The sequence below is a fragment of the Melopsittacus undulatus genome, unplaced genomic scaffold (assembly GCF_012275295.1).
Source record: "Melopsittacus undulatus isolate bMelUnd1 unplaced genomic scaffold, bMelUnd1.mat.Z mat_scaffold_548_arrow_ctg1, whole genome shotgun sequence".
NCBI classification, from domain to species: Eukaryota; Metazoa; Chordata; class Aves; order Psittaciformes; family Psittaculidae; genus Melopsittacus; species Melopsittacus undulatus.
The window spans coordinates 6,423-34,234 of NW_022994411.1; the positions used below are offsets into that span (position 1 = coordinate 6,423).

At 49.3% G+C, this 27,812-nt stretch overlaps 2 protein-coding genes and 1 long non-coding RNA gene across 14 annotated transcripts; 1 reads left to right on the forward strand and 2 right to left on the reverse strand.

The window, feature by feature from the left end:
* The first annotated feature begins 3,384 nt into the window (after nt 1-3,384).
* On the forward strand, nt 3,385-10,407 carry LOC101872926 (integrator complex subunit 7-like). 2 transcript variants are annotated; one of them, XM_034074099.1, is made up of 9 exons: nt 3,385-3,540; nt 3,743-3,872; nt 4,693-4,840; nt 5,053-5,190; nt 5,672-5,718; nt 6,628-6,824; nt 8,355-8,477; nt 8,911-9,027; nt 9,371-10,407. In XM_034074099.1, exons 4-9 carry the CDS (start codon nt 5,054-5,056, stop codon nt 9,659-9,661), a joined length of 912 nt encoding a protein of 303 aa, XP_033929990.1. In that variant the 5' UTR covers nt 3,385-3,540; nt 3,743-3,872; nt 4,693-4,840; nt 5,053; the 3' UTR covers nt 9,662-10,407. The 2 variants fall into 2 exon arrangements, with proteins under 2 accessions (XP_033929990.1, XP_033929991.1); XM_034074100.1 differs by having other exon boundaries at nt 9,388-10,407.
* Nucleotides 7,839-10,131, reverse strand: LOC117438658 (uncharacterized). Its single transcript, XR_004550944.1, has 2 exons — nt 9,285-10,131; nt 7,839-8,496 (listed from the first exon to the last, which is right to left on the reverse strand). It is a non-coding gene; the product is annotated as an uncharacterized lncRNA (long non-coding RNA).
* Nucleotides 10,408-12,472: 2,065 nt separating the features above from the next.
* LOC117438656 (formin-like protein 14) lies at nt 12,473-26,611 on the reverse strand. 11 transcript variants are annotated; one of them, XR_004550937.1, is made up of 5 exons: nt 26,547-26,608; nt 18,454-18,759; nt 15,489-15,631; nt 13,373-13,487; nt 12,473-12,536 (listed from the first exon to the last, which is right to left on the reverse strand). XR_004550937.1 is itself a non-coding variant. In XM_034074095.1 (4 exons), the coding sequence occupies exons 1-4, from the start codon at nt 17,292-17,294 to the stop codon at nt 14,320-14,322; spliced, it is 903 nt and encodes a 300-aa protein (XP_033929986.1). In that variant the 5' UTR covers nt 17,295-17,621; the 3' UTR covers nt 14,284-14,319. The 11 variants fall into 11 exon arrangements, 4 of the variants coding, with proteins under 4 accessions (XP_033929986.1, XP_033929988.1, XP_033929985.1 ...); XR_004550936.1 differs by having other exon boundaries at nt 15,489-15,636; XR_004550938.1 differs by lacking the exon at nt 18,454-18,759 and having other exon boundaries at nt 15,489-15,636; nt 26,547-26,611.
* Between the last annotated feature and the right edge of the window lie 1,201 nt (nt 26,612-27,812).

The window sequence follows — 27,812 nt, forward strand, 5'->3', positions numbered from 1 at the left end:
TCTTACTCCTCAGTATATTCAAATGGCAATTTTTAAGTCAATTAAATGCAGTCAATTTCAAATACTTCATTATCATTAAAATACAATGTCTTATTTAGGAGTAACTGCAAGACCAAGAGCAAGAAACAATGCGAAGACCCCATACAGGGACACCAACTGCATACAACAATTTTTCTTGTCAGTGAAAGGAAATCAGTAAATAAATGCCTTCTTTGTCTTTGCATAACCATACCTTACCTGGAGCTACAGAAAAGCCCTGGCTTAATACATTAGTTTTCTTTTGTACCTCAAAATTACATTTCAGTCATATGAAATGAAATATGAACAATTAGACATAAATTCTATATATATAAAACATTTATATAAACTTATGTTTTAGTTCTAGGATGGAACAGGGGGCTTTCTGGAGATGCTAGCTTAATAAAACTAAGAAACTTCAGTGTCTTTTAGAACAGCTGCAGTGAGTACTTAAATCCTGTCTCTGCAAACAGATAGGAATTTCTCTTAATCGTAACTTTCATTTGGCACAGTGAAAGCATGCTTCCACCTATCCCCCAGTAAAACCAGTTTGAAGTCCAGGGTTTCTTTCTCTCCTGTGCTGTAGTTTAGGGGAATCTTCACTTAAAACCTAATGGTTTTGTGTCCCTGTAGGTAAGTTGCTGATGTGGAGTTATAGGTTTGCTGACAGCATATTGCATCTGCTTTTTGACAAGATTCTTAAACTTGTATTTCAGCTTCAAGATTAGATGAGCACATAATTCCAGTTCATATTAATATACAGTCTCACATAAACTTTGATATTTTCACGTGGAGCTACAGATGATGTACAACGGTAGCACACTGAACATCCCTGTATTTGTATTGGTAACTCTTACCTTTAATAAGCACTTAAGATTAAGCATCCCAAGGTAATGCATACTTAAAGGTTTCTGCAGTAAATATTTATTTGATGCATAGCATTCCTCCAACTGAAATGTTACATCCAATCAAAACCCCAAGAGCTGCTCATTACAACAACTAGTAATGGCGGCTCCGTACGGCGGCTCAGTACGGCGCCTGCGTACGGCGGCTGCGTACCGCGCCTCCGTACGGCATTTGCGTACGGCGGGTCTGTACGGCGTTTGCGTAAGGCGGCTCCGTAGTGCCTACTGCGCGTGCGTAGTGGCGGCTCCGTACGGCGGCTCAGTACGGCGCCTGCGTACGGCGCCTGCGTACCGCGGCTCCGTACGGCATTTGCGTACGGCAGCTCCGTACTGCCTACTGCGCGTGTGTAATGGCGGCTCCTTACGGCGTTTGCGTACGGCGGCTCCGTACTGCCTACTGCGCGTGCGTAATGGCGGCTCCGTACGGCGTTTGCGTACGGCGGCTCCGTACATCAGCTCCGTACGGCGTTTGCGTACGGCGGCTCCGTACTGCCTACTGCGCGTGCGTAATGGGGGCTCCGTACTGCCTACTGCGCGTGCGTAATGGCGGGTCCTTACGGCGTTTGCGTACGGCGGCTCCGTACTGCCTACTGCGCTTGCGTAATGGCGGCTCCGTACGGCGGCTCAGTACGGCGCCTGCGTACGCCGGCTGCGTACCGCGGCTCCGTACGGCGTTTGCGTACGGCGGCTCCGTACGGCATTTGCGTACAGCGGCTCCGTACGGCGTTTGCGTACGGCGGCTCCGTACTGCCTACTGCGCTTGCGTAATGGCGGCTCCGTACGGCGGCTCCGTACGGCGCCTGCGTACGGCGGCTGCGTACCGCGGCTCCGTACGGCGTTTACGTACAGCGGCTCCGTACGGCGTTTGCGTACAGGGGCTCCGTACTAACTACTGCGCGTGCGTAATGCGGCTGCATACGGCGTTTGCGTACGGCGGCTCCGTACGGCAGCTCCGTACGGCGTTTGCGTATGGCGGCTCCGTATTGCCAACTTTGCGTGCGTAATGGCGGCTGCGTACGGCGGCTCAATACGGCGCCTGCGTACGCCGGCTGCGTACCGCGGCTCCGTACGGCGTTTGTGTACACCGGCTCCTTACGGCGTTTGCGTACGGCGGCTCCGTACTGCCTACTGCGCGTGCGTAATGGCGGCTCCGTACGGCGTTTGCGTACGGCGGCTCCGTACGGCGTTTGCGTACGGCGGCTCCGTACTGCCTACTGCGCGTGCGTAATGGCGGCCCCGTACGGCGCCTGCGTACGCCGGCTGCGTACCGCGGCTCCGTACGGCGTTTGCGTACAGGGGCTCCGTACGGCGTTTGCGTACAGCGGTTCCGTACGGCGTGTGCGTACGGCGGCTCCGTACTGCCTACTGCGCGTGCGTAATGGCGGCCCCGTACGGCGCCTGCGTACGCCGGCTGCGTACCGCGGCTCCGTACGGCGTTTGCGTACAGGGGCTCCGTACGGCGTTTGCGTACGGCGGCTCCGTACGGCGTTTGCGTACGGCGGCTCCGTACGGCATTTGCGTACGGCGGCTCCGTACGGCGTTTGCGTACGGCGGCTCCGTACTGCCTACTGCGCGTGCGTAATGGCGGCTCCGTACGGCGTTTGCGTACGGCGGCTCCGTACTGCCTACTGCGCGTGCGTAATGGCGGCCCCGTACGGCGCCTGCGTACGCCGGCTGCGTACCGCGGCTCCGTACGGCGTTTGCGTACAGGGGCTCCGTACGGCGTTTGCGTACAGCGGTTCCGTACGGCGTTTGCGTACGGCGGCTCCGTACGGCGTTTGCGTACGCCGGCTCCGTACTGCCTACTGCGCTTGCGTAATGGCGGCTCCGTACGGTGTTTGCGTACAGCGGCTCCGTACGGCGGCTCAGTACGGCGCCTGCGTACGGCGTTTGCGTACCGCGGCTCCGTACGGCGTTTGCGTACAGCGGCTCCGTACGGCGTTTGCGTACGGCGGCTCCGTAATGCCTACTGCGCGTGCGTAATGGCGGCTCCGTACGGCGGCTCAGTACGGCGCCTGCGTACGGCGGCTGCGTACCGCGGCTCCGTACGGCGTTTGCGTACAGCGGCTCCGTACGGCGTTTGCGTACAGCGGCTCCGTACGGCGTTTGCGTACGGCGGCTCAGTACTGCCTACTGCGCGTGCGTAATGGCGGCTCCGTACGGCGGCTCAGTACGGCGCCTGCGTACGGCGGCTGCGTACCGCGGCTCCGTACGGCATTTGCGTACAGCGGCTCCGTACGGCGTTTGCGTACGGCGGCTCCGTACTGCCTATTGCGCTGGCGTAATGGCGGCTCCTACGGCGACTCAGTACCGCGCCTGCGTACGGCGGCTGCGTACCGCGTCTCCGTACGGCGTTTGCGTACAGCGGCTCCGTACGGCGTTTGCGTACGGCGGCTGCGTACTGCCTACTGCGCGTGCGTAGTGGCGGCTCCGTACGGCGGCTGCGCGTGCGTATTGCGCGTTCGCTGAGGCGGTGTGGTTGAGCGGAGCATGCGCAGGTGTCCCGTCCGAGCTGAAGCGGTCGGTATGGCTGCCAGCGGCAAGTCGTTCCTGTCCGATGCGGGCTATGGGGAGTAGGAGCTGGACGCGAACTCTGCTCTCATGGAAGTCGACAAAGGTGAGGCCGAGCGGCCATGGCAGTGCCTGCCTTGTAATGTTGCCGTTATGGTCCTCGGCTTCCACCGCCTGAGGGGCGGTGTTGTCTCGGCCCGCGGTCCTCAGCTGACGGGAGCTCGCTTTTGTACCGCCAGCGGGGGGTGGAGAGGGCATGGCCGGGAAGCAGTGTCGGTGTCCGCAGTGGTTGTTGGTGTCTCGTTTAGGTCTCAGATATGGGAAGCTCGGAGAGCAGTGCGAAGCCGTCGTTCGTTTTTCCAGGCTCTCCCAGAAATACCCGTTCCCCATTCTCATTAATTCAGCTTTCCTAAAGTTGGCTGATGTGTTCTGAGTCGGGTAAGTAGCCTCAGTCAGTTATCCATAGCAGTGTAGTGTGTCTTGGAGTGGTGCTGCACAGCAGCTTGGGCACATGTGAGGTGTTTTGTACGTTTGTGATTATACTGCTACACTGAGCACAAGCTGTGCTTAGGCTTTTCTGGACATGGTTTTTTATCAGATTTTTTTCCCTAAGTGTGCCCAAAACAGGTATCTGGTATCAGAAAGGGGCTACAAGGAGAGGGGTCTGCATCAGGGACTGCAGCCACAGGACAAGGGGTGTTGGGTTCAGACTGAAACAGGGCAAGTTTAGGTTAGATCTGAGGCAGAAGCTGTTCCCTGTGAGGGTGTTGAGGCGCTGGCACAGGGTGCCCAGAGAAGCATCTGCCAGGGTGCCCAGAGAAGCACTGCCCCATCCCTGGCAGTGCTCAAGGCCAGGTTGGACACGGGGGCTTGGAGCAACCTGCTCCAGTGGAAGGGATTCCTGCCCATGGCAGGGGTTGGAGCTGGATGAGCTTAAGGTCCCTTCCAGCCTAGCCCATTCTATGATTTTATTATTTGCTTATGCTCTCCTCATTGGTGTCACTGAGTGAATTTCCCTGAAACTGGGCCTGAATCTGACCCTACCATACTAGAAGACAAACACCATAGTGTGGCTATAGTCTCTTTGTTGTTCTCTTAGTCAAATATGTCTCTAAAGTATAGATCTTTTCTTGCTTTAATTTACTCTTGGGAGGTTGTTTTGGTTTTTATGATACTTTCATCTTGAAAGTGCTTGAATATTTAATATAGAACAACCTGATAAAGGAATGTGTGTGGAAATGTGTGTGCCTCCTAACAGAAACAACTTCCTGAGGCTCTGTGTGCTGAAAGTTACTCAGCAGAGTGAGAAGCACTTAAGAGAAGATCCTAAATGTGGATGAGTTCGTCAAAAGAGTCTTCTCCGTCATTCACAGCAATGATCCAGTTGCTCGGGCCATTACCCTTCGGTATGTAATGACATTAATGAACCTGGACTTGATGATCTTACCTGGTTGGTTCTATGATTCTGTTTGTGCTCATCCACATCTATTACAGAAAGAAACATATTTTTCTATCAAAATAGGCTTTTAACCAGCCTTTCTTTGTTTCTGTTTGTTTTTATCTGGCATTTCTTCATGATCACTGTTCTTCCTGATTTTGCTGTCATCTCTTCCTGTAGGATGTTGGGCAGCATGGCGTCTGTCATTCCAGAAAGGAAGAATGCACATCACAGTATTCGTCAAAGTTTGGATTCCCATGATAATGTGGAAGTTGAAGCTGCAATATTTGCTGCTGCCAATTTTTCTGCACAATCAAAGTAAGATGTTATTTTTGTTTCCAGTTTTTCGTATCACAGAGAATGGAAACCCCGTTAGCACTGGCATTCACAAACCTTTGGTAGTGCCAACCATGTAATTTTTATCAAAATGTTTGCTTGTATGGAACATTATGAAGAAATCTGAGCACAGGTTTAACAGATACTTCTTTTTTTCTAAAATGGTAGTGGAAAGCTCATAAATATGGGAATGCAAAACGGAGCAGCAGCTTTAATCAAGGAGTATTTTACATAAATCCTGTTCTGGAACGAAACGTAGCGCTGCTTGTCACTTTGACATGTTCTTGGAAGCCCGCATTTGATCATGTGCAGGGTTTCTGAAAGAATGGGATCTTGGCAAGCTCTCTCTTGTGGAAGCTTTTATTGCTAAAGCACAGTGTTTGGTAGTTCAAAAAATGCTTTTATTTTTCAGTGATTTCCCTCTTGTATTTATCTCACCTGATACTTTGTCTTTTCTCTACAGGGATTTTGCTGCTGGCATATGTAATAAAATCAGCGAGATGAGACAAGGTACATGTGTTACATTGAGTGATAAAAGGGAAAACCTAATTTCTGTGAGAGTTCCTTATTATCCTTATATAAATATTAAATGCTGTAGCCCTCATTCTCAAATATTTCCTGGTTTTAAGTTAAATTAGCTAACCATTAATCTAGCGCCTGGCTTGTACCTCCTCTTTAAATCTTAAGTTCTCAAAACACCTGTTTGGTAAAGAGTGAAAGCTCATCTATAGCATGATGAATAAACTTGCATAGCCTATAACAGGTTGCTTCAGGTGAGTTAATCACAGAATCATGGAATGGTGTGGGTTGGAAAGGACCTTAAAGCTCCTCCGGCTCCAACCCGGGCCACGGGCAGGGACCCCTTTCCCTGGAGCAGCTGCTCCAAGCCCCTATGTCCAACCTGGCCTTGAGCACTGCCAGGGATGGGGCAGCCACAGCTTCTCTGGGCACCCTGTGCCAGCGCCTCAGCACCCTCCCAGGGAACAGCTTCTGCCTTAGATCTAACCTGAACTTCACCTGTTTATGTTTAAACCCATCGCCCCTTGACCTGTTGCTGCAGTCCCTGAGAAATCCTTGTAGCTCCCTTCAGACACTGGAAGCTGCTCTGAGGTCTCCATGTGGCTTTTCCTCCCGAGGCTGAAGAGCCCCAGTGTTCTTAGCCTGTCATTTATGGGAAGTGCTGCAGGCTGTGCTCATCCCCGTGACCTCCTCTGCACTTGCTCCAACAGCTCCATGTCCTCTTTACGTTGAGGACAGCAGATGTGTGTCTTACCTACAATGAAGCAATCTTCTCCAAGAGCTGTGGAAGTGCTTGGTACTGCAGTCAGCAGTGGTAGCAATGCAGACATACCTGTGCCTCAGTACTGCTGAAAGCCAGTACAAAGGACTAACACTACCTGTTTCTCTTCCCTGTTGCAGGTTTGGCCACACCTGTGGACTTACTGAAGTTGATCCCTATTCTACAGCACATGCATCATGATGCTAGCCTAGCCTCCAGCTCCCGGCAGCTGCTCCAGCAGCTGGTAACATCATATCCCTCCACCAAGATGGTCATTGTTACTCTGCACACCTTTACTCTGCTTGCTGCTTCTTCTTTGGTTGACATTCCTAAGCAGGTAATTCTTCCTAATTATGTCTTTCAACTTAAAGCACATTTAAAAGACCTCAGATTCTAGCTGATGCTGAAAAATAAATGCACAGATATGCTGGGATGGTTGCTTCTATGTGCTATAGAGAAAGAACACCCTGAAAACTGCTGCTGCTATCATGTTTTTTGCCCTCTCTGGTCCTATTTCCAGATAACCCAGTCAAACACAGGAACCCTTCTTTACAGGTCTTTCTTTAAAACAATTGAGGTTGAAATCAAGCAGGACCTTAACATCAACCCTGGCCTGCTCTGAAAATATGTCAGCTTTACCTGTAGAACCCAGGCCTCACCTCTCACTACTGTGCATCCTCTCAGGTCCTGGGTGCGTGTGTTTTGCCTTCCTTACATGCAAGTGAAGGCATATTTTAATAGCAGGGAATGTGTTTTGAAAATATTTCTTGAAGAACTCTGAGGAGGTTGAATCTGTTGCTGTAATTTAGGACTACAAACAAGATTGTGATAGAAAAATACAATACTTTTATGTTCTGGTAATGTGCTTTGTGGCCACGATTTACGTAGCGAGTCTGAGCACAGTGACGTTTGAGACTAGCTAGTCCTTGTAGTCGCGAAAGTCATTGCTTTCTTTCCATCTTGCACAGCTATGAAAGGCTGATGTCTGTTACTGTTAAACTAGTAACATTGATCTGTCTGAAACTTCTTTTTGATGTGGCTGATTTCTATATTTCAGAGGATGCTTTCAATAGTATGGAATCTAAGCCAACTGAAACAACATTAGAACACTCCCTAGGCTTTCGGGGTTTTCTTAATGAGTAAAGAGTGGCGATTTATTACCTCTATGAGGTAAGACTGGTGATTAAGGCTGTATTTCTGTAACAGAACAGCCACTGCTGCTTAAAAGTGATAAGCCACTGTGGGGATGGAAAGCAAAAGCATGGCCAGCATCTTCGTGCTTTTTTCATGTGCTGGCTATTCCATCTTTCCATCTCTGTGAAGTTTCAGGAAAAGAACACCACAAGGGACATGCAGTTAAGTGTCATTTAATAAGAGATCAAGGCTTCAGAGGGGGTGGGTAGGGGTTTGGGGTGTTTGGGTTAGGGTTAGGGTTTGGCAACCACATAGAAGGTGTCTGTGTTGATGTCTGTTAACTGCAGATCATGCAGCCACCCAGATAAGCTTCAGTAGTTGCTAGTAGTATAATCACAACAGTATAAGGGTTTTACTGAACTTCTTGGAGATACTTTATGGTAGCTCTGAGAGTGTCAAAACAGCTTTCGAGGCTTCTCAGGTGTGCAGGGTGAGAGAAGATAGAGAAGGATGTTTGAACAAGCAGAGCAGCATGGTAGAAATCAGCTGTCAGACTGTCTTAGCTTGCTGTGGCATTGCAGCCTAAGCAGTGGCTTTTCCATGTGGTGAGCCATCGGGCAGATATGGTGAGTTAGTTTTGGCTGTGTATGCTCAAAATTCCATCACACGTACCTTTAAAAAGACCTTCCCTCTAGTAGCATCTCTCTCAAACAGTGAATTTACTTTGTTGCAGATCCAGCTTTTGTTGCAGTACTTGAAGAATGACCCCAGGAAGGCTGTGAAGAGACTTGCAATCCAAGATTTAAAGTTGCTGGCCAACAAGACACCACATACGTGGAGCAGAGAAAACATTCAGGTTGATGCATTCTTTTAGGCTATAATTTGTTAGGGAAATTTGCAATTAGTTGCAGGATTCTTTCCAGAAGAACAATTTTGGAGGTAAACAAACTTTGTAATCATGCATGTCTCTAAGACTGGAGAACTGTCTTATCATCTTTACCAATATTTGATCAGTGAGAACTGATAACTTTTTTGCAACTGATTTTTAAGTAAGAAATGACTTAGAATTGGTGTTTCCTAGCATCTGAAACCCGCTGTCCTTTTTCTGCAAGCCATGTCCTAGGTCTGCTATTGAAACAGATGCTTCAGGACCTGACTCCTGATTTTAATTTCAGTAGAGTCTATTTTGACTCTCAAAACTTTTCATAGCCAAGTGCAACCAAACTTTTGAATACAGATGGCTCATGGGACTTCCTTCCCTCTGGATCTTTTCTCCTGCTACTCTTTAGGCACTCTGTGAATCTGCTCTTCACACTCCTTATGACAGCTTGAAGCTGGGCATGCTGTCTGTTCTTTCCGTGTTATCGGGGACCATTGCCATAAACAGTACTTCAGCACTGCTCCAGGTAAGAAAACAAGATCAGCTTATTATCTTTGGCATTTTGGATGCTTTGACCTGTCTGTCTACTGATAATCAGTTTCATCTGAACATTTTGTAGTGTGTTCTTAAACTGGTTTTGAACTTCAGCATACTAGGGGAGAGACAGAATGTGTTCATTATATGTAAACTTAAAATGGGGTACTTGCATACCCACAAATAGTCATGGTCTAAGATTTTCTTCTTGATTTTGTGATTAATGTGCCTTATGAAAGATTTTCTTACCTTTGGGTCTTATATGCCCTCAGTGGTATGGTTTAGTGGTGGTCTTGGCGATCCTGGGGTAACGGTTGGACTTGGTTATCTTAAAGGTCTTTGCCGTTTCCAGTCCCAGGAGCTCTGCAGGAAGGGCCAACTCATGCGAATTGCAGAGCAACCATCTTTCCCTCCTGCATCCAGCCGGAGAGCATAGCCTGTCAGCACTGACCGTGCTTTGCAAGGCTGGGAAAAACACCCCGATGTGGAAGAGAGCATCCACTCCGCTGATGTCCGCAGGAGCAGCGTCTTCCCTTCTTGCTGCCAGCCCCGCTTCCCTCCCCGCGATTTCCAGGTCAAAGACACAGCGAAGAGCCCGAGTCGGAGACTGCCAAAAAGTTCGGTAGAGGAAGCTCTGGCTCAGCGTCTTCACTGTTCGCACTGTTTGCGCTGCCTCGCCTCCGCTTTAACCCGCTCAGGCACTGCCGGCCGGGACAGCCCGCAGCCTCCACCGCAGAGGCGGGCAGGAGCAGCACGGCTGGGCCGGCAGCACTGTCCTGGCACTTACACGGAGGGAAGGGAGGAGAAGAAAAGTGAGAGGAAAAGGAGCAGAGGGAAAATGCGAGTACGAAGAAGCCGCAGACAGCAAGGGAGAGGCAGGCGCGGGCTGCACTGGCACCCAGCGACGGCGGCCGGGACCGCTCCGGGAAGCGGCGGCGCCGGCTCCGGACCGGGCACCACGACGGGAAGGGGAGTGGAGGAATCTCTCCTGAGGACTGGGCTTCCCAAAGCCCCTGCTCCTAAACTGGAGGAGCTGGGAGTTTCTAATAACCTACATTTTGGGGCGGGGAGAAAGGAAAGGGAAAAAGAAAAAGGGAAAAAAGGAAAAAAATCCAAACCTCGACCTTTTCCCATGTAGTCCTCAAGGGTGCTTGTCCAAGCCACGAAAATGGGAAGTGCCTGGGGGAAGGTCGCATGCATTTCACTCTTTGTATGGCACCAGACTGTGTTACTTTCCAGTGCAGCTGAAGGAGAAATGAAGCCTTACTGGTGAGAACTGAACGAATCTTTCCAGATTCATCTACCTGTGTTTCACAAGTCTGAGAGCAAATCTGTCTTTTCCTGCAAGATAAAAAACATTTTGCATTTCATTTCACCGCCGCAGCCAATCAGAGGCGTGGGGGGGCGCCGTGGGCGCCGGGCGGGACTAAGCGTGATTGACAAGCGCCGCAGCCAATCAGAGGCGTGGGGGGGCGCCGCCGGCGCCGGGCGGGACTAAGCGTGATTGACAACCGCCGCAGCCAATCAGAGGCGTGGGGGGGCGCCGGCGGCGCCGGGCGGGACTAAGCGTGATTGACAACCGCCGCAGCCAATCAGAGGCGTGGGGGGGCGCCGTGGGCGCCGGGCGGGACTAAGCGTGATTGACAACCGCCGCAGCCAATCAGAGGCGTGGGGGGGCGCCGTCGGCGCCGGGCGGGACTAAGCGTGATAGACAACCGCCGCAGCCAATCAGAGGAGTGGGGGGGCGCCGCCGGCGCCGGGCGGGACTAAGCGTGATTGACAATCGCCGCAGCCAATCAGAGCAGTGATCCCGCGCCGCCGGAGCCGGGCGGGACTAGGCGTGACTGACAAGCGCCGCAGCCAATCAGAGGAGTGGGGGGGCCAGTGTAGAAGCCGAACGGAAGCGGGGCGGGACTAAGAGTGACTGACAGGCGTCTCAGCCAGTCGGGGTGCGGCTTGTGCCGCCGAACCGGGCCCGGACCGTACCGTACCGAGCCGAGGCGAATCATGGGGGTAACGGGACTCGGCGGAGGCAAACGGGGGGGGCAATGGCAGCTGTCGGCTCCCCTGGGACCCCATGGAAGCCACTCCGGTCCCTCCGGGCGGCTCCGTCCCCCTCAGGCGGCTTCGGCTGCGCTCGGTTCCCTTCGGGCGGCTCCGTCCCCCTCAGGCGGCTTCGGCTGCGCTCGGTTTCCTTCGGGCGGCTCCGTCCCCCTCAGGCGGCTTCGGCTGCGCTCGGCTCCCTTCGGGCGGCTCCGTCCCCTTCAGGCGGCTTCGGCTCCGCTCGGTTCTCTTCGGCCGGTTCCGCCGCTTCGGGAGGGTTCGGCTTCGCCTCAGCCAATCAGAGGAGTGGGGGGGCGGAGCCGGCGAGGGGCGTGGCTACGAGCGGGTGACGTACTCATCAGCCAATCAGAGGAGAGGGGGGCGGAGCCGGTGTGGGGCGTGGCTAGGAGCGGGTCACGTGCGCATCAGCCAATCAGAGGAGTGGGGGGCGGAGCCGGCGCCGGGCGGGACTAAGCGTGATTGACAACCGCCGCAGCCAATCAGAGGCGTGGGGGGGCGCCGTCGGCGCCGGGCGGGACTAAGCGTGATTGACAACCGCTGCAGCCAATCAGAGCAGTGATCCGGCGCCGCCGGAGCCGGGCGGGACTAGGCGTGACTGACAAGCGCCGCAGCCAATCAGAGGCGTGGGGGGGCCAGTGTAGAAACCGAACGGAAGCGGGGCGGGAGTAAGAGTGACTGACAGGCGTCTCAGCCAGTCGGGGTGCGGCTTGTGCCGCCGAACCGGGCCCGGACCGTACCGTACCGAGCCGAGGCGAATCATGGGGGTAACGGGACTCGGCGGAGGCAAACGGGGGGGGCAATGGCAGCTGTCGGCTCCCCTGGGACCCCATGGAAGCTACTCCGGTCCCTCCGGGCGGCTCCGTCCCCCTCAGGCGGCTTCGGCTGCGCTCGGTTCCCTTCGGGCGGCTCCGGCCTCTTGGCGTGCAGTTCGTAGTTTTGGCCACAGGAGGGCAGCACCTCCCTTTGCTCTGAGCCACCCCTTTGCTTCCCCTCCCGCATCTCCGGCACCTGCAGTACCGAGCTTTGGACACAGGATGGCAGCAGCGAGCAGTGCCCCGAGCTACGCCGTGCCCCCCCCACCTCCAGCACCTGCAGTACCGACGCTTGGACACGAGGTGGCAGCACACGCTGCAGAAGCAACGGCCTGAGAGCAACGGCGGCTCCCCTCCCCGTTGACAGCCTCCGGGGACCCCAGCTGCTGAGTGGGGACAGTTTGCAATATTGGGGCTGGGGCAAAGTTGCTCAGGGAACTTCTATTCGAGATTCTTTCAGACTTTTATTGCTTTGTGTTTGCTTTGTGGGGATTTATAATCACATTCTTCTCTTTTGCTTTTTATTTTCTTTACACATTTTATTTATTTCCTTTTTCATTCATGTTTTTTCCAGCTGTCCTTGTCTTTTAGTCTCTTTCAGTAACTATTTTTAGGCGTCCCATACCTAAAATGAGATAAGAAATGGGCAAACATGGGTTAGAAAATGAAAAAAATGGTTCAAAACACCTTACAAATGGTCCAAAGTGGAACACAAGTGGCCCAAAATGGATTAAAACAATCAAGAAATGGGTAAAAATGGGTTAGAAGTGGGCAAAAATGGCCTACAATGCGGAAGATGTGGATAAATATGGGACAGAAACAGCCACAGACAGGTCAGAAATAGCCCCCAAAAAAGCTTTAAAGGGGTTAGAAATGGGAAAGATGGGTTAGAAATTGCCAAAAACGGCTTAAAACTGGTAAGAAATGGGCAAAACTGGGATAGAAATGGCCATGAATTGTTTTGAAATAGACTAAAATGGCTTAAAATAGGGTAGAAATGGGGAAAAATGGCTTAAACCAGGCTCAGAAATGGGCAAAAATGTGTTTGAAGTGGCAAAAAAAAATGGTTAGAAGAAAAAATAGTTTAGAAATGGACAAAATGGCTTAAACCAGGTTAGAATTGGACATATAAGGGTTGCAAATGGCTAAAAATGGGTTTAAATCTAGTTAGAAGTGGCCACAATTGTGTTAGAAATCGTCAAAAAAGGCTTAAAGCTGCTGACAAATGGGAAAAAATGGGTTAGAGAAATAAAAAAGTGGCTTAAACAGAGTGAGAAAAGGGCCAAAAAAAGAGGGAAATTTTAAGAAATGGCTTTAAAAGGGTTAGAAGTGACCAAACACGGGTTAGAAATGGCAGAAAGAATTTAGAAATAGCAAATAAAACAGTTTAGAAGTGGGCATAAATGAGTTAGAAACAGCCATGTTACGGCATCTTCTTGGAATCAGGGGCTAAGTACACACCTCTGTCCCTGCAAGTGCTGCCCGGGGCTGCCAGGAAAGCCGATCTGTGCAATAGGCTGTGTGTGTTCTGGTCTGTGAGCCCACCATCAGCTACGGTACAGGTGAAGTCTTGTCACTGGAAAATGTTGAGCAGATAATACCCTTTAGTGAGCTAGAAAGCGGCACTAACGCTGCCTGCCTGGCAGGCTAGGAAAGGCAGATACATTTGGGGTTATGCACACGAAAGCTCTACGTCCTGCCGTGGTTCCAATGTCATTGCTCTTAGAGGTAAATGGAAAAGCAGCCTCAGGCCTCCTGCTGGGCTCAGGGATCCATCAGCTGCACCTGAGCAGCTTTGCCTGCAGGATGTGATACTTGCTATGCTGGTAAGTGACCAGTTCAAATAGGTTGAAATCAAGGTGCATTTGCCCAGAGCTGGGTGTTACTCGCACTGGTACTGGTACTTGTGGCAGCAAACATTTACCGTGACCCACCTGCTGAACAGAGCTCAGTACTGCAAATAATAAGCCAGTTTCCCCTCCCTGGCTGCATTAAAACAGGCTCCTCCAGATGAATTTAACCTCATGTCAGTGAAGCACTTTAGCTCAAGGTGCCAAAGACAAGCTTCGGCATGGGCACAATGCCACCAGACACACCAAAGAGCGTGAGGACGGGAAGCCCTTCCCTAAGAAAGAAGGGTAACTGTGGCCTTGGGCTTCTAAAGAGACCCTCAGCAGCTGTAGGGAAATGCCTGCATTCCCTGGGGTTCTAATCATATGAGCACAGGATGGTTTTGGTTGGAAGGAACCTTTAAAGGTCATCTGGTCTAACCTCCCCTGCCATGAGCAGGGACATCTTCAACTCCATCAGGGTGCTCAGAACCACATCCAGCCTGGCCTTGAATGTCCCCAGGGATGGGGCATCCACCACCTCTCTGGCCAACCTCTGCCAGTGCTTTACCACCCTCATTACAGAAAAATACTGGGGCTGACCTGTTCCTGGTTCTCCCTCCCTCCCTCCAGGCCTTGCCTTCTCCTCAGCAGTGCAGGTCCTAATTCAACAAAGACAACACCAAGGGCTGCAAACTCTGCTGGCAGTACCCAAATGTCAAGAGGAAACCGGGGACCTGCATTGTCACAACATCCAACAGGATGATTAGAAAAACACTGGTAATTCCCCATAGCCATAGAGCTGCTGCAAAACAGCCTGCAAGCAAAGCAATTGCTGTTTAAGCAAAAAGCAGCGCAATGGTCTCCGAGCAGGAAAGCAAACCAAGCTGAGATTTCCTGGGACAATGTTTTCAATTACGTGAATGTAATTGACTGGAAGGGAAAAAACTTCTTGAATTAAGCACGTAAACAAGGTGAACAAAATAATTTCTTCCTTGTTCAAGCAGAGGATGTGGTTTTGCTCTCATTTACTGGCCCCAGGTAGGAGAATCTACATCTGTCCAGCTGTTAAAGTGTCACTCTGCATTATGCCAATGTAAGAGGAAACAAAGTCCTGCATCCACATCTTCAGCCCCAGCTCAAGAGGGACGTGGAGCTGCTCAAGCGAGCCAGAGGAAACCATGGAGCTGCTGCGAGGGCTGGAGCAGCTATGCTCTGGAGCCAGGCTGAGAGAGCTGGGCTGGGGCAGCCTGGACAAGAGAAGGCTCCTGAAGGGGAGACCTGAGAGCAGCTCCAGTGCCTAAAGGGGCTGCAGGAAACCTGGAGAGGGGCTTGGGACAAGGGCCTGTAGGGACAGGCCAAGGGGAATGGCTTGAACCTGCCCGAGGGGAAACTGAGCTGAGCTCTTAGGCAGAAGCTGTTCCCCGTGAGGGTGCTGAGGCGCTGGCACAGGGTGCACAGAGAAGCTGTGGCTGCCCCATCCCTGGCAGTGTTCAAGTCCAGGTTGGACACAGGGGCTTGGAGCAACCTGCTCTAGTGTGAGGTGTCCCTGCCTGCCTGTGGCAGGGGTTGGAGCTGGATGAGCTTTAAGGTCCCTTCCAACATGAACCATTCCATGATTCTGTAAAATGTAGAAATGGGGAGGATAACTACAGGCAAATTACAGACCAATCGATGAAAGCAGAGAGTAAATGGATTTCCTCTCTCGGCAAGGTCAGAGAAGCATGTGCTACGATTACCAGACATACCTCCGCTCTCTTCTCCTGCTTCCCAGTTGCAGAAACCTCTCTTTCCTTTTTGGTCTTGCAGATGAAAGAAAGAGGCTAAAAAAGTCTTCTGGAGCTCTTGAAAGGGTCTGTTCTGGCACACACAGTGTGCACATGGCTGCACGCTGCTCTGAAACAGAAGGGTTCTTGTATTTATCTAAGAACAAGAACTGGGTTTTTCTCAAAGCTCAAGAAACCACTGATGTGGGTCCACAGCATCAACGCTGATGAGGCTGATAGGCGGGTGTGCAGCCTAAAAAGAACGCATGATCAGGGTGCAGGTCACGTGTAAAACTCGCTCAAAACAGACACTCATATAGGGCATCGTGCAAGCAGGGTATTGCTGCAGCAGCCGTCCCTTGAAGAAATGGCTGGTTTTACAAACCTGTCTATCCTTACATCATCTTTATGTTCCTCCTCCTCGTACATATGAACATAAATTGTTAACAAGTTAAGCATAGATGCATAGATGGCATAGATGGCCACTAAAAACAAGAAAAAAAACCCATGTACTACTATGCCAAACCTAATACATCGGTGCTGCTCACACCAAACCATACACTGGGAGCTTCCTGCCAGCCTGTACCACTTCAGAGCTTGCAGCTTTTACCATGATATTATGATATTAACTTGAATTTTTGCACTGACTGCTAAGAAAGCAAAAAAGGAAGCATTTTTAGCAAGGGATAATAAAGCTATTTCATAGTATCATATCTATAAATAAAGATGCATTCATTACCATCGTACATCACAGTCCTCTATGATAGGCAGGAAAGTGCCAAGTCCCCAGCTCCCCATGCCTCCCTGGGCACGGGCCCTCACTGCAGGGGCACCTCTCCAGCTCACAGGGCAATTCTGCTTTCGGAGGCAGCCTCCCGGAAGGATGCAGCCATTTCATCCTGTTTCAGGGCAGCACCACTCCAGGTGCTATCATTGCAACCGGCCACAAACTTCCCCTTTCTTGGGGGAAGAGAGGGAAACCGATGCGTTTGACTCCTGGAAAAGCTTTGGGGTGTGATGAGAAACATCCTGCACACAGAACAAAACAATCGAGCACCTTGGGGAAGCCCTGGCAAACTGTTTCTGCGGCTCTCCATGGGTCGCAGCACCCCCAGTGTCTCTCCCCCCCCCCCCGTTTGTCCGTACCCCAAAGACCACGGTGGTGGCGCCGTGCAGGAGGTGGATGCCGAGTCCGTGCAGCAGCGGCGGCAGCAGCTGTTGCCGTGGAGACCGTGACCCGGAGCGGCGGCAGCAGCTGTTGCCGTGGAGACCGTGACCCGGAGCGGCGGCAGCAGCTGTTGCCGTGGAGACCGTGACCCGGAGCGGCCGCGGGGAACACGAGTGCCTCCGGCAGGAGGGATGGGAAGGGGGACACGGTCCCCGCTGCAGGCCGGGACAGCAGCGCCGCCCCCCCGCGACTGCCCCCCTCCGGCTGCCGGCCTGCCCCAGACCCCCTCGGTGCCCCGGTTCTACCCTGGGCCGAGCCGAGCCGTGCCGTGCCGATCCGGGCTGAGCCGTGCCCGGCGGGGGGGGCAATGGGAGGTGTCGGCTCCTCCCGGAACCACTCGGTTCCCTTCCTCCTCCTGCCCCCTCCCGCCCCTCCCCGCCCCGCCCGCCGCCATAGGGCGGCCATGGAGGAGGTGCAGAGAGAGGTGCGGGAGCAGGAGCCGTGAGGAGAGGGGAGGGAGGCGGCTGGGGGGGAGCGCGGCTCTGCGCCGCCATGGGGAGAGGGGAGACAGGGGCGGGCACGGGGGGGGGGGTGCACTGATGCCACTTGATAGGCGCCATCTTGAGTACGGGCGCCGGGACAGGCCAAATTAGTGAGACGCCATTTTGACGTACGGCACTACGGGGCGGCCATCTTGGTGAGGTGCTAGCCTGAGTACGGCACCTCACCCCTCATGGCGTCCGCGTTGCCGTGGTAACGGCCGCACCGCGCCTGCGCTGCCGCCATTTTTTGTTCCAAGATGGCCCTGACGAGCGCGGCGCGGCCGGAAGCTCCGTTCCCGTCCCGTTCCCTCCTCTCGGGGCTCGCAGGGCCCCCACAGAACCCCATAATGGGAATGCAGAACTCCAGATACCCCTCATAAAGCCCCACAGAACCCCGTATCCCCCCCCTATTGCCCCACACGTCATCTAGGGACTCCAGAACCCCATATCCCCCCGTATTCCCCCATACACCCCATAAGGGGTCTCCACACCCCTACAAAACACCACGGAGAGACTCCAGACCCCCAAATCCCTCCATAGACCCCCATACAGGGACTCCAAATCCCCCCACAGACCCCCATACTGGGACTTCAGACCCCCAAATCCCCCCAGACCCCCATGTAGGGACTCCAGACCCCCAAATACACCCATAGACCCCCATGCAGGGACTCCAGACCCCCAAATCCCCCCACAGACCCCCATGTAGGGACTCCATATCCCCAAAACCCCAGTATTGTCCTCCCATATACCCCGCCCTATGATAGGGTAGGCTAACCCCATCTAATCCAGGCTCATCTAACCCAGGCTAACTGAGGATAGGCTAATCCAGGTTAACCAAGACTAACTCGAGGTAACTCAGACTAAACTAAGTTAAGGAGGCTAGGATAATCTCACCCGTCTAATCTCACCTGTCTCTTATCTGAGCTAAATGACCCGGGATGATCCAAACCGGGTCACCCAAGCTAATCTGACCCGGGATAATCCGACCTGGGCTAATCTGACCCGGACTAATCTGACCCGGACTAACCTGACTCGAGCTAATCTGACCCCTGGGGTAATCTGACCAGGGACAAATCTGACCCAGGACAAATCTGACTAGGGTCAGTCTCCCCCCAGTCAATCTCACCCAGGTCTAATCTCACTCATCTTAATCTCACGCTGGATGGAGGCTATGCTATGCTTCCCCAGGCTAGGCCAAACCACACAGCCGTGGTAAACTAACGCAGGCTATGCTAACCCGAAGTGAGCCGAGCAGAGCTGAAGCCACCCGGGGGGGCGGGGCGGAGGGTCAGCGCCGTCCAATCCCGGGCCGCACGGCTGAGGGACCGTTTTCCCGCCTAGAGACCGGTGGCCAATCAGCGGTGTCCTTTTCTGTGAGGGAGCGATGGCAGTGCCCGGGAAGGAGCAGACAGCGGTGAGGGCTGGAACGCAGCTTTGTTTTCTGTACGTGCACGGTTACGGAGCTCAGCAGGGTTTAGCTCGGCGCGGTAAAGATCGAGACTTGCTGGACGAAGGTTAGTTCGGGCTTTGGTGGGCGGGAAGACTGTTGTGATGACGGAGGAAAGGGGTTTAAATGGGAGAGATAGTGGGGAAGGGGGGGAGAATGGCTGTTAGGGGGGACAGATGGTAGAGAAGGGGGGTGGGGGTGTGGGAATAATGGCGGTTAAAAGGGATAGATGATGAGAAAGGGGTGAAGAGTGGGATACGGGATAGAAGAACAGGGGGGAGTGGCGGGGGGGAAGACAAATTGGCGTGGTGGGGAAAAGCAGATGCCGTATTGGGGGGGACAACACATGACAAGAAATGGACCAAAAGGGCTTGGAAACAGCCAGAATGGCTTCAAAAGAGAAACAAGTGGGCATCAATAGGTTAGAAATAGCCTAAAGAAGATTACAAATAACCAAGAGCAGCTTAAAACAGGACAGAAATTACCACAAATAGAAGTAACAAAGAAACAGTTTAAAACTAGTAAGGAATGGGCAGAATAAGATGGAAAAGCCTCTCCATTGTTTACAATGTGACAAAAGAATCTAAAAAAGGTTTAGAAATGGAGAAGAGTAAGATAAAAATGACCATACAGGAGTTAAACCAAGCTAGGAAACGGCAAAACCAGGCTAGAAATGGGTAGGAAATGGACCAAAATGGTTTGGAAACTGCCAGAATGGCTTCAGAAGAATTAGAAATGGGCATCAAGAGGTTAGAAATAGCCTGAAGCACATTAGAAATAGGCAAGAGCAGCTTAAAACAGGCCAGAAATGACCACAAATACTAAAGAAGGAGCCAAAACCAGCTTAAAACTAGTAAGGACTGGGCAGAATAAGATGGAAAAGCCTCTCCATTGTTTACAATGTGCCAAAAGAATCTAAAAAAGGTTTAGAAACGGAGAAGAGTAAGATAAAAATGACCATACAGGAGTTAAACCAAGCTAGGAAACGGCAAAACCAGGCTAGAAATGGGTAGGAAATGGACCAAAATGGTTTGGAAACTGCCAGAATGGCTTCAGAAGAATTAGAAATGGGCATCAAGAGGTTAGAAATAGCCTGAAGCACATTAGAAATAGGCAAGAGCAGCTTAAAACAGGCCAAAAATGACCACAAATACTAAAGAAGTAGCCAAAACCAGCTTAAAACTAGTAAGGAATGGGCAGAATAAGATGGAAAAGCCTCTCCATTGTTTACAATGTGCCAAAAGAATCTAAAAAAGGTTTAGAAATGCAGAACAGTAAGATAAAAATGACCATACAGGAGTTAAACCAAGCTAGGAAGGGCAAGACCAGGCTAGAAATGGGTAGGAAATGGACCAAAATGGTTTGGAAACTGCCAGAATGGCTTCAGAAGAATTAGAAATGGGCATCAAGAGGTTAGAAATAGCCTGAAGCACATTAGAAATAGGCAAGAGCAGCTTAAAACAGCCCAGAAATGACCACAAATATTGAAGAAGGAGCCAAAACCAGCTTAAAACTAGTAAGGATTGGGCAGAATAAGATGGAAAAGCCTCTCCATTGTTTACAATGTGCCAAAAGAATCTAAAAAAGGTTTAGAAACGGAGAAGAGTAAAATAAAAATGACCATACAGGAGTTAAACCAAGCTAGGAAACGGCAAAACCAGGCTAGAAATGGGTAGGAAATGGACCAAAATGGTTTGGAAACTGCCAGAATGGCTTCAGAAGAATTAGAAATGGGCATCAAGAGGTTAGAAATAGCCTGAAGCACATTAGAAATAGGCAAGAGCAGCTTAAAACAGGCCAAAAATGACCACAAATACTAAAGAAGTAGCCAAAACCAGCTTAAAACTAGTAAGGAATGGGCAGAATAAGATGGAAAAGCCTCTCCATTGTTTACAATGTGCCAAAAGAATCTAAAAAAGGTTTAGAAATGCAGAACAGTAAGATAAAAATGACCATACAGGAGTTAAACCAAGCTAGGAAGGGCAAGACCAGGCTAGAAATGGGTAGGAAATGGACCAAAATGGTTTGGAAACTGCCAGAATGGCTTCAGAAGAATTAGAAATGGGCATCAAGAGGTTAGAAATAGCCTGAAGCACATTAGAAATAGGCAAGAGCAGCTTAAAACAGGCCAAAAATGACCACAAATACTAAAGAAGTAGCCAAAACTAGCTTAAAACTAGTAAGGAATGGGCAGAATAAGATGGAAAAGCCTCTCCATTGTTTACAATGTGCCAAAAGAATCTAAAAAAGGTTTAGAAATGCAGAAGAGTAAGATAAAAATGACCATACAGGAGTTAAACCAAGCTAGGAAGGGGAAGACCAGGCTAGAAATGGGTAGGAAATGAACCAAAATGGTTTGGAAACTGCCAGAATGGCTTCAGAAGAATTAGAAATGGGCATCAAGAGGTTAGAAATAGCCTGAAGCACATTAGAAAAAGGCAAGAGCAGCTTAAAACAGCCCAGAAATGACCACAAATATTGAAGAAGGAGCCAAAACCAGCTTAAAACTAGTAAGGATTGGGCAGAATAAGATGGAAAAGCCTCTCCATTGTTTACAATGTGCCAAAAGAATCTAAAAAAGGTTTAGAAACGGAGAAGAGTAAAATAAAAATGACCATACAGGAGTTAAACCAAGCTAGGAAACGGCAAAACCAGGCTAGAAATGGGTAGGAAATGGACCAAAATGGTTTGGAAACTGCCAGAATGGCTTCAGAAGAATTAGAAATGGGCATCAAGAGGTTAGAAATAGCCTGAAGCACAATAGAAATAGGCAAGAGCAGCTTAAAACAGGCCAAAAATGACCACAAATACTAAAGAAGTAGCCAAAACCAGCTTAAAACTAGTAAGGAATGGGCAGAATAAGATGGAAAAGCCTCTCCATTGTTTACAATGTGCCAAAAGAATCTAAAAAAGGTTTAGAAATGCAGAACAGTAAGATAAAAATGACCATACAGGAGTTAAACCAAGCTAGGAAACGGCAAAACCAGGCTAGAAATGGGTAGGAAATGGACCAAAATGGTTTGGAAACTGCCAGAATGGCTTCAGAAGAATTAGAAATGGGCATCAAGAGGTTAGAAATAGCCTGAAGCACATTAGAAAAAGGCAAGAGCAGCTTAAAACAGCCCAGAAATGACCACAAATATTGAAGAAGGAGCCAAAACCAGCTTAAAACTAGTAAGGAATGGGCAGAATAAGATGGAAAAGCCTCTCCATTGTTTACAATGTGCCAAAAGAATCTAAAAAAGGTTTAGAAACGGAGAAGAGTAAAATAAAAATGACCATACAGGAGTTAAACCAAGCTAGGAAACGGCAAAACCAGGCTAGAAATGGGTAGGAAATGGACCAAAATGGTTTGGAAACTGCCAGAATGGCTTCAGAAGAATTAGAAATGGGCATCAAGAGGTTAGAAATAGCCTGAAGCACATTAGAAATAGGCAAGAGCAGCTTAAAACAGGCCAAAAATGACCACAAATACTAAAGAAGTAGCCAAAACCAGCTTAAAACTAGTAAGGAATGGGCAGAATAAGATGGAAAAGCCTCTCCATTGTTTACAATGTGCCAAAAGAATCTAAAAAAGGTTTAGAAATGCAGAACAGTAAGATAAAAATGACCATACAGGAGTTAAACCAAGCTAGGAAGGGCAAGACCAGGCTAGAAATGGGTAGGAAATGGACCAAAATGGTTTGGAAACTGCCAGAATGGCTTCAGAAGAATTAGAAATGGGCATCAAGAGGTTAGAAATAGCCTGAAGCACATTAGAAATAGGCAAGAGCAGCTTAAAACAGGCCAAAAATGACCACAAATACTAAAGAAGTAGCCAAAACTAGCTTAAAACTAGTAAGGAATGGGCAGAATAAGATGGAAAAGCCTCTCCATTGTTTACAATGTGCCAAAAGAATCTAAAAAAGGTTTAGAAATGCAGAAGAGTAAGATAAAAATGACCATACAGGAGTTAAACCAAGCTAGGAAGGGGAAGACCAGGCTAGAAATGGGTAGGAAATGAACCAAAATGGTTTGGAAACTGCCAGAATGGCTTCAGAAGAATTAGAAATGGGCATCAAGAGGTTAGAAATAGCCTGAAGCACATTAGAAAAAGGCAAGAGCAGCTTAAAACAGCCCAGAAATGACCACAAATATTGAAGAAGGAGCCAAAACCAGCTTAAAACTAGTAAGGATTGGGCAGAATAAGATGGAAAAGCCTCTCCATTGTTTACAATGTGCCAAAAGAATCTAAAAAAGGTTTAGAAACGGAGAAGAGTAAAATAAAAATGACCATACAGGAGTTAAACCAAGCTAGGAAACGGCAAAACCAGGCTAGAAATGGGTAGGAAATGGACCAAAATGGTTTGGAAACTGCCAGAATGGCTTCAGAAGAATTAGAAATGGGCATCAAGAGGTTAGAAATAGCCTGAAGCACATTAGAAATAGGCAAGAGCAGCTTAAAACAGGCCAAAAATGACCACAAATACTAAAGAAGGAGCCAAAACCAGCTTAAATCTAGTAAGGATTGGGCAGAATAAGATGGAAAAGCCTCTCCATTGTTTACAATGTGCCAAAAGAATCTAAAAAAGGTTTAGAAACGGAGAAGAGTAAGATAAAAATGACCATACAGGAGTTAAACCAAGCTAGGAAACGGCAAAACCAGGCTACAAATGGGTAGGAAATGGACCAAAATGGTTTGGAAACTGCCAGAATGGCTTCAGAAGAATTAGAAATGGGCATCAAGAGGTTAGAAATAGCCTGAAGCACATTAGAAATAGGCAAGAGCAGCTTAAAACAGGCCAGAAATGACCACAAATACTAAAGAAGGAGCCAAAACCAGCTTAAAACTAGTAAGGACTGGGCAGAATAAGATGGAAAAGCCTCTCCATTGTTTACAATGTGCCAAAAGAATCTAAAAAAGGTTTAGAAATGCAGAAGAGTAAGATAAAAATGACCATACAGGAGTTAAACCAAGCTAGGAAACGGCAAAACCAGGCTAGAAATGGGTAGGAAATGGACCAAAATGGTTTGGAAACTGCCAGAATGGCTTCAGAAGAATTAGAAATGGGCATCAAGAGGTTAGAAATAGCCTGAAGCACATTAGAAATAGGCAAGAGCAGCTTAAAACAGGCCAGAAATGACCACAAATACTAAAGAAGTAGCCAAAACCAGCTTAAAACTAGTAAGGAATGGGCAGAATAAGATGGAAAAGCCTCTCCATTGTTTACAATGTGCCAAAAGAATCTAAAAAAGGTTTAGAAATGCAGAACAGTAAGATAAAAATGACCATACAGGAGTTAAACCAAGCTAGGAAACGGCAAAACCAGGCTAGAAATGGGTAGGAAATGGACCAAAATGGTTTGGAAACTGCCAGAATGGCTTCAGAAGTATTAGAAATGGGCATCAAGAGGTTAGAAATAGCCTGAAGCACATTAGAAAAAGGCAAGAGCAGCTTAAAACAGCCCAGAAATGACCACAAATATTGAAGAAGGAGCCAAAACCAGCTTAAAACTAGTAAGGAATGGGCAGAATAAGATGGAAAAGCCTCTCCATTGTTTACAATGTGCCAAAAGAATCTAAAAAAGGTTTAGAAACGGAGAAGAGTAAAATAAAAATGACCATACAGGAGTTAAACCAAGCTAGGAAACGGCAAAACCAGGCTAGAAATGGGTAGGAAATGGACCAAAATGGTTTGGAAACTGCCAGAATGGCTTCAGAAGAATTAGAAATGGGCATCAAGAGGTTAGAAATAGCCTGAAGCACATTAGAAATAGGCAAGAGCAGCTTAAAACAGGCCAAAAATGACCACAAATACTAAAGAAGTAGCCAAAACCAGCTTAAAACTAGTAAGGAATGGGCAGAATAAGATGGAAAAGCCTCTCCATTGTTACAATGTGCCAAAAGAATCTAAAAAAGGTTTAGAAATGCAGAACAGTAAGATAAAAATGACCATACAGGAGTTAAACCAAGCTAGGAAGGGCAAGACCAGGCTAGAAATGGGTAGGAAATGGACCAAAATGGTTTGGAAACTGCCAGAATGGCTTCAGAAGAATTAGAAATGGGCATCAAGAGGTTAGAAATAGCCTGAAGCACATTAGAAATAGGCAAGAGCAGCTTAAAACAGGCCAAAAAATGACCACAAATACTAAAGAAGTAGCCAAAACCAGCTTAAAACTAGTAAGGAATGGGCAGAATAAGATGGAAAAGCCTCTCCATTGTTTACAATGTGCCAAAAGAATCTAAAAAAGGTTTAGAAATGCAGAACAGTAAGATAAAAATGACCATACAGGAGTTAAACCAAGCTAGGAAGGGCAAGACCAGGCTAGAAATGGGTAGGAAATGGACCAAAATGGTTTGGAAACTGCCAGAATGGCTTCAGAAGAATTAGAAATGGGCATCAAGAGGTTAGAAATAGCCTGAAGCACATTAGAAAAAGGCAAGAGCAGCTTAAAACAGCCCAGAAATGACCACAAATATTGAAGAAGGAGCCAAAACCAGCTTAAAACTAGTAAGGATTGGGCAGAATAAGATGGAAAAGCCTCTCCATTGTTTACAATGTGCCAAAAGAATCTAAAAAAGGTTTAGAAACGGAGAAGAGTAAAATAAAAATGACCATACAGGAGTTAAACCAAGCTAGGAAACGGCAAAACCAGGCTAGAAATGGGTAGGAAATGGACCAAAATGGTTTGGAAACTGCCAGAATGGCTTCAGAAGAATTAGAAATGGGCATCAAGAGGTTAGAAATAGCCTGAAGCACATTAGAAATAGGCAAGAGCAGCTTAAAACAGGCCAAAAATGACCACAAATACTAAAGAAGGAGCCAAAACCAGCTTAAATCTAGTAAGGATTGGGCAGAATAAGATGGAAAAGCCTCTCCATTGTTTACAATGTGCCAAAAGAATCTAAAAAAGGTTTAGAAACGGAGAAGAGTAAGATAAAAATGACCATACAGGAGTTAAACCAAGCTAGGAAACGGCAAAACCAGGCTACAAATGGGTAGGAAATGGACCAAAATGGTTTGGAAACTGCCAGAATGGCTTCAGAAGAATTAGAAATGGGCATCAAGAGGTTAGAAATAGCCTGAAGCACATTAGAAATAGGCAAGAGCAGCTTAAAACAGGCCAGAAATGACCACAAATACTAAAGAAGGAGCCAAAACCAGCTTAAAACTAGTAAGGACTGGGCAGAATAAGATGGAAAAGCCTCTCCATTGTTTACAATGTGCCAAAAGAATCTAAAAAAGGTTTAGAAATGCAGAAGAGTAAGATAAAAATGACCATACAGGAGTTAAACCAAGCTAGGAAACGGCAAAACCAGGCTAGAAATGGGTAGGAAATGGACCAAAATGGTTTGGAAACTGCCAGAATGGCTTCAGAAGAATTAGAAATGGGCATCAAGAGGTTAGAAATAGCCTGAAGCACATTAGAAATAGGCAAGAGCAGCTTAAAACAGGCCAGAAATGACCACAAATACTAAAGAAGTAGCCAAAACCAGCTTAAAACTAGTAAGGAATGGGCAGAATAAGATGGAAAAGCCTCTCCATTGTTTACAATGTGCCAAAAGAATCTAAAAAAGGTTTAGAAATGCAGAACAGTAAGATAAAAATGACCATACAGGAGTTAAACCAAGCTAGGAAGGGCAAGACCAGGCTAGAAATGGGTAGGAAATGGACCAAAATGGTTTGGAAACTGCCAGAATGGCTTCAGAAGAATTAGAAATGGGCATCAAGAGGTTAGAAATAGCCTGAAGCACATTAGAAAAAGGCAAGAGCAGCTTAAAACAGGCCAGAAATGACCATAAATACTTAAGTAACCAAAAATAGCTTAGAACTAGTCAGGAATGGGATGAAGTAAAATGGAAATGCCTGTTAATTGTTTAGAATTAGTCTTACTGAGGCTTACCTGAACCTAGCGACCGTTTCTCACTGTGCAGCTTCTCAGACAGCCAACATGCAAGATCCATTCCCTGGGCATGATGCTCCAGCTTCTCAGCTGTTGGGACTCTGCTCTGGGAGGGGCAGTTTCTGCCTGACCTGGATACTGCTGGTTCTCTTTCTCCCTGCCATCTGGGCTTGCTTCTTCCCCGTGCTCTTCTTTATCTATCTCTGCCACGGATTCTGCTGCTTCCTGCTCTCACAGCCAAGCAGTGGAGAAAAGAGAACAGTGAGGGATTTTTTTATGGACAAATCCCATGCAAGCATTTCACAGGAGAGACAATCCCCTACAAAAATTCTTACCTATGAAACCCAACAGCCGCAGCCACTGCAGCCATTAGCGAGGGCCTGTGCTTGAGCTGCCTCTGCATCTGGAATAAGAAGCATTTATGAAGAAGCCTGATGGCTTTACTGGAGCTAAGCAGTTGTCCAAAGACGGGCGAAAGCAGGAGAGCAACAGCAGCAACTGAAGTCCTTAACAGAAAGGCTGGGATGAGCTGGCCTCCCCCAGGGCTCAGCCCAGCAAGGTCTGTGTGCAGAACAAAAGGAGGGCAATGCACCCTTCCCCCTTCTCATTTCTCCGAGAATCCCAGTCTCCAGATCCTTCAGCACCTTAAAGCTACAGTCAACAGTCTAATTTCCCAACTAAGCACAAGATTAGATCAGAGAAAACAAGCAGGGAACGCCTTGGCTGCTTTAGAAACAGCTATTTCAACCCTGGCCCCTTTCCCTCCCAGTGCAGGTACAGTGTGAATTACGGACCTCCAGGTAACCCCCCCCCCCCCCCCCCCCCCCCCGTGCCTTCACTCCCCTCAGTACCGAGCACCGAGAGGCTTCCCGTGCCGAGCGGCCAGCAGGCAGGAGAGGCCCCTCTGCGCACGTCCAAGGCACGGCCGGGCGGCCGGGCCCGCTCCCCTCCCCGGTAAGCCCGGCCCCGCGGTGGGCTCGGCTCTCACCTGCTGCTGCCGGGACCCGGACCTGGACCCGGACCCTGCCCGCCGCCATGCTGCTCCCGGGGGCTGCGCCTGCCACACCGAAACGGCGCGGAGGGACCGGAGCCGGCGGGCGGCCACCAGACTGCGGCCGCATGGAGCCGCGCTTGCTACAGCCCGCCGGAAACCGGCGGGCACCACGTGACACCAGCCACTTCCGGGGACAGGGAGCACCACGGCTCATGCGCGGAGGCAGGGCTGCAGTACCTAACCTGGACACAAGATGGCAACAGCGAGCGGCG